Source organism: Apium graveolens, chromosome 4 (genome assembly GCF_009905375.1).
Source record: "Apium graveolens cultivar Ventura chromosome 4, ASM990537v1, whole genome shotgun sequence".
In the NCBI taxonomy this organism is placed as follows: domain Eukaryota; kingdom Viridiplantae; phylum Streptophyta; class Magnoliopsida; order Apiales; family Apiaceae; genus Apium; species Apium graveolens.
This window is the reverse complement of record NC_133650.1, coordinates 127,209,865-127,216,025: the sequence shown is the minus strand read 5'-3', so window position 1 is coordinate 127,216,025 and position 6,161 is coordinate 127,209,865. Positions and strand designations below refer to the sequence as shown.

Genomic DNA, 6,161 nt, shown 5'->3' with positions numbered 1-6,161 from the left:
ATCTGGACAACCAATAGAAATGAAGATATTGAGATAATGTTTTATCTTTAAAATTTAATAAAATATCTAAAAGTTGTGGTTGATATCAATGTAATCTTGACAACCAATCAAAACACAAAACAAAATTACTCTTATCCTATCTCTAAAATGCCTATATATACAAACCAATCTACAACAAATAAATCATAGAAAAACAAAGCAAATTAATTTGCATATGGATAATGAGAGTTTTCTGTCTATGTGTTTTAGTTTATTAAGTTGTTTAATTCAGCATATATATATAATTTAATAATAATTTATAATTATAACTAAAACTTAGAAAATATAAAAAGTAGGTTAGTTTGGGAAGAGTTGAAAAAAGTAGGTCATTTTGGGAAGAATTGAACAAAGTAGGTTAGTTTGGGAAAGTTAACAGAAAACAAGGTTAAACAGGGAAAGGCTTCTTACAATGGGACCGAGTAGCGGAAGTCCAAATAGCTAGTAGCTAGTACCGGCCCGCCGCCGCTAACACGTGGCAGATGATTAATATATGTCCTCGTTACAAAATCACGGAAATAATCATATTAGGGGGTGTTTGGTTGGTGTTAGGGAAACGGAATAGAATACAGAAAGGGAAAGGAAGAGAAAATAAAGAAATGATCCTGAATTGATTTACTTGTTTGATTCAGATCCGGAAACGGAATGAAAAATTATTTGATTATATTAATATTTGATTTTTTTAATATTATGTAAATTAAAAGGATTCAATTTATTTTGTATATGTAACAATATAATTTATTTACATTAAAATTATTAATTTATAACATCTCTATTTTTTAAAAACAATTAACATATAAATTTTATATCAATTTTTTAAAATATATAAAAACTAAATAAAAATTATTTGTTATTTTTGAAAAATAATTTACGTATTTATCTATTTTTTGGGTTGCAAAATTTTAAATATAAATAAAGTGAAAAAAATAAAGTTGAAAAGGGAAAGCAAATATGTAGAGGGAGGTGGGGAATGAACATGGAGGGATTTGGGGTAAACCTAAAACTAAAAAGAGGGAAAGGGAATGACAATTTTTATTAAACAAACATCAACAAATGGAATTAGTTTGACTGATTCCCTTTCCTTTTGTTAATTACCTTAAACCAAACGCCCCCTTAATATAATAAAGATTAAATATATACATATATTTAATTAAGTTAGGCAATATCAATTCTTTTTAATGATTAGCTTTGACAAAATTTAAATTGTATATTAAGATGAAGTTTAAGAAAAAAGCGACTCATAATATGTTAATATTTGTAGAAAATTTACGTGTGTGTAAACATATGTTGTAAATCTAAGGACAAAATCAACTAAAATGGTCACCTATCATGCCTCTTGTGCATGTGCCACTGCTAGAGCTGGACAAACGGTCGGTTTGTGTGGGCCGGGTCGAATTTTCGGCAGGCCGGTTCAGTACTCAGGTAACTCGTGAACGGCTTGCAAATAGAACGAATTTGGCGTTCTGGCAAATAAACAAATAAACAGGCGAATAAGAATAACGAATACGACTTGTGGAGTTGTGGTTGTGTTGTGTCAGGTCAGATGTGGGTGTGGCGGGGAGACAACGTGCCTGTGCCTGGACCGCCTCATTTTTTTATGTTTTGTTTTTTATTTGTACAGTCAACTACATTTTTGCAATTATGTTTCGCTTAATTTCTTTTTTTTTTATTTTTTTTGGTTTTCTGTTTTTTATTTATACTTTGTTATATTGAAAAAGATTATTTATGTTTTATTTTATTTTTTTTGGTTTTCTGTTTTTTATTTACATTTTCTTATATTGAAAAAGATTATTTCTGTTTTTTTTGTTTTTTTTGGTTTTCTGTTTTTTATTTACATTTTCTTATATTGAAAAAGATTATTTCTGTTTTTTTTTGGTTTTCTGTTTTTTTATTTACATTTTCTTATATTGAAAAAGATTATCATCGTTTTTAACATATTTCAACATTTTTAACATTTTATTATTTGATAAAATAGTAAAATTTTATTTTTAATCGTATTTTTAAAAAGTTAGTTTTGGAAAAATAAATTCAAAACCAAAATTAGTTACAGAAAGTAGAAACTGCAGAACGAATTATTCGCGGGCCGAACGAATAATTCGCGGTTCAACTACTTACAGTTCTGTTACGAATTAGCCGGTTCGGGCCGGTCCGGTTCCGGGCCGGTTCGGTTTCAGAAAATGATATTCGTGCTCGGTTCGTGAGAATGGACGGTTTGAGCCGAATAATTAACCGTTCGTTTACGAACCGAATTAGACGAATTTTAACGAGTTGAATAACGAACGGTCCGAGCCAAACCGCTCGGTTGGCCAGCTCTAGCCACTGCCGCACACTCCCTCCGTCCTTTTCAATTGTTTACATTTTTTAAAGAGTGTTCGATACGAATTTTAAGGTGTATATAAAGTATAGTTCTGTAATATTTTTTTACAATTTTGTTTTTCTGAATAAAAATTAAAACATTTAACTTTGCACATCGACTTGTACACGTAATTAATTCGTCTTTCTAAATATACAGTATATTGTAGTGTTCTAAAAAGCGGAAATCGGAATTGTTTAGTAAATTGTTTGGTGGAGGGACTTTTAAGTGATTAATCGAATAATCAGTGATTAATTGAATTGATTAATCGGAGTATTAATTGGAAGTAATTTATTTAATAAATAATAATAAATAATTTTATTTAAATGATCTTTTATAAGTTTTATAAAAATAAAACTACATATTATTAATTCAAAATTTTCATAATTAGAAAATCACTACTTACTAGTTCAAATCTTAAAATTTAAAAAAAAATCGAGTGAGGGTAGTACAAAACAATACAAATATGAAAGATGTAATCATTGTTGAATAAATTTAGAATACCTTAAGATTGTGAATCGATTGAGTAAGTGAGTGTTGAGATTTAAGAGTAATTCAAATAGAGATTTGTGTAGAAGATTTAAGGATATAAGAATATACGATTATATCTTATATAAAAGAGTCAATATATTATTATATTATTATTATTATTAATTATTAAATGTTAAATATTAGTTATTATTTTCAAAAACCTATTATTTTTCTTAAAAAAATATCTTTTTTATTATTTTTAAACTTTAACCGATTTAACTGATTTTTGACCCTATTCGACCGATTTTTACCGAACTGCCCGACTTTTGACTGATTTTTTAAAAATCCGTATTTTAACCTGATTAACGATTAATCGAGACGGGACCTGCCGAAATCCGATTAATCTAATCGACCGATTTTTAGAACACTGAGTACATGAATACGCGTATCGAAGAGAAAATTGTGATATGTTGTATTGTCGCATGAATTTTTCATAGCCATATTAAATATTTTACTATCAAACTTGAATAAGTTAGTGTAAACATGTTATAACATGCATTTTTTAGTCTACATTTTAATTTGATTTACACGGGATTAAAATTTTTGTGGTATATATAAATACTCTAAATTAATGTATGGACTTGGGGACAGACTAATTTGAGGGAAGGGGAAAGAAAAAAAGAGACGGTAGCTATAGGGGAGGAGATTCTAGATGTATAAGAAAGACAATAAGAAAACAATAGATCTACTGTTCTGGCATTCCATTTCTGAATTATTCTATTGATTCATGTTTATTATTATTATTATTATTATTATTATTATTATTATTATTATTATTATATATAGCTGCTGGCTTTTAATTTTAGATACATAATCAGTTGATAATTCCATTCCAATTAAACACCTTTCCTCCTCCAGCTATTATATGCTTAAGCTTCTCTTTCTAAATTTCTCTGTCTATATAAACTTACCATCTAAATCTAATACACTAAAAGTGAAACTATTACTTCCATAGTCCAGCACTGAAATATTAGAAATCAAAGAAGAATGGGGAGAGCTCCTTGTTGTGATAAGGCCAACGTGAAGAGAGGACCATGGTCACCTGAAGAAGATGCTAAACTCAAGTCTTACATCCAAGACCAAGGCACCGGCGGCAACTGGATCGCTTTACCTCAGAAGATAGGTATCATGTCTCCCTCTGAAGATTAATATTGCATTTCTCATATGTGCATCTGATTTTTATATGTTACATATATGTATTTGTTATACCAGATCAAACTCAACATGCATGTTCAATTTAATTACTTAATTCTCTAGAGATTTCTGGTCAAATTATTAAGCCTATCTATCTACATAAGACATCGAGAGAGTTGATAACTTAACATAATATCAGAGCTCAACTGTACTTTCTTTAATGAAAATATGATCACTAAATATTATTGCATTAAATTTTAGGGCTCAAGAGATGTGGAAAAAGCTGTCGGCTTAGATGGTTGAATTATCTGCGACCAAACATTAAGCATGGCGACTTTTCAAATGAAGAAGATAACATCATTTGCACCCTCTATATGAGTATTGGAAGCAGGTAAAAAGTTATTATTTAATTATCGACCACATATCATATATATTAGCAAACTTTCTGATTTTCATTGTTCAAATTTTAGTCGTTGTACATATTAAATAATTATTTCCTTACACGAGAATTAGGTGGTCGATTATTGCTGCTCAATTACCAGGAAGAACAGACAATGATATAAAGAACTACTGGAACACAAGGCTGAAGAAAAAGCTACTTGGCAAGCAAAGGAAAGAAGTGCAACATTCTCGCAGATCAAGTAGCTGCTATGTCAAGGTTAAGCAACAACAAGAGACCGCGATAAGTAAGATAGATGATGATCCTTTCATTGCTGATGCTCTCCAGGCCAATTTGAACCACATTCATAGTCTATCTAATTCAGCTGGTTACTGCATTCCAAAACTACACCCAGATCATGCCACCATGTCTTTTCTAGAAAATCAGTATCCGACCTCGTACCCGACCCATAATCCGCCACTTCATCCTCCTCATGATCCGATCAAGAAGCATGACCAAAATGCGTTTACCAACTATGATTTCCCTTTCAGTATATCATCCAATAATCTTGCAAATTACAAGTTATTACCCCCTAATGAAATTAATCATTCCTCGAATTTCCCAGTCTCTTCGACATTTGTTGATTATTCCACCACAACTAGTAATAATTCTCAATTGTCAAACACTACTCATGCCTACTCTAGTGATTTAATAAGTTACTTAAACACTTTTCCAAGTATTGATCAAATGGATGAGACTATACTTTACGGATTCGACGAGATCAGTAGCTTATGTGGAGTGGACATGGTAAATGCTGGTAGCTTTACAGGCACAACCAGTACTGCAGAAAGTACAACTACTTGGAAAGGAGATACTAGCTCCTTCGTTTGCACTACAGTGCCTTCCAATAATGATATTTATCAGGAAGATAATTACGAAAATCGAAGAAAATTAGGGATGTGCACAATTGAAGAGCAAAGGCATTTTGAGATTCATCAACATATAGCTTGATAATTAGGTACTATCCTAGACATCTGATATATCTATATTTTATTTCTTTAATTAAAATAATGATCATAATTTTTTATATTGTCGGTTCTGATGAATCTTATATACAATATTGATGAACTAAAAGATTTATTTGTTTAGCACTATCACTTTCATTCTGATGACTTGAAATTTCTTCATATTTTCTCGACTGGCACATGTATGTAAACAGAACTGTTCCTTTCATTTGTATACATACTAGGTTCCTGTGCCATTGCTTTTGGACTACTGAACTAACTTTTCTACTGGGCTAATACTTGTTACACGTTATGTACGTAATTTAGAGTCATAAAATTGAGATATGATCTGCAGTCTGCAGATATTATTTTTCTGCACCTTTGAATGAGTAAAGGTTAGTCAATTTTATCCTGGTTGTTACTGGTATGATAGTAATTGATAAAGGGTACAGTGTATATTTATATAGGTACAAAAAGTTTAAAAAAAAAATTGATGCATGAATATAGATAATTAAACATGAATAATTTGATCCAATTAAAAACTAATAGTAAGGATGTTGGTAAGGGGCTTGATGAAAAGACAACGAGTAGTGAAGTTGGAAAGGTGTTTTGACGTTTTGGCCACAACTCGCTAGGCTTTTAGCTTGTAGGGAATCGGGAAATGGCTGCACTCTTTTAGTTTTATCTTGATGTTTCTATATAATAATATCACATAATTTAAGGG

At 30.4% G+C, this 6,161-nt stretch overlaps 1 protein-coding gene across 1 annotated transcript; it reads left to right on the top strand.

Annotated features, from left to right (window-relative positions):
* Window positions 1–3,731: 3,731 nt before the first annotated feature.
* On the top strand, window positions 3,732–5,626 carry LOC141716892 (uncharacterized). Its single transcript, XM_074519054.1, has 3 exons — window positions 3,732–4,043; window positions 4,316–4,445; window positions 4,568–5,626. The coding sequence occupies exons 1-3, from the start codon at window positions 3,908–3,910 to the stop codon at window positions 5,442–5,444; spliced, it is 1,143 nt and encodes a 380-aa protein (XP_074375155.1). The 5' UTR covers window positions 3,732–3,907; the 3' UTR covers window positions 5,445–5,626.
* The last annotated feature ends 535 nt before the right edge of the window (window positions 5,627–6,161 follow it).

Coding starts and splice junctions, on each gene's coding strand:
- LOC141716892 (XM_074519054.1), top strand. CDS start 3,908: ATGGGGAGAGCTCCTTGTTGTGATAAGGCCAACGTGAAGAGAGGACCA. Junction 4,044..4,315: donor CGCTTTACCTCAGAAGATAG/GTATCATGTCTC, acceptor ATTAAATTTTAG/GGCTCAAGAGATGTGGAAAA. Junction 4,446..4,567: donor TATATGAGTATTGGAAGCAG/GTAAAAAGTTAT, acceptor CACGAGAATTAG/GTGGTCGATTATTGCTGCTC.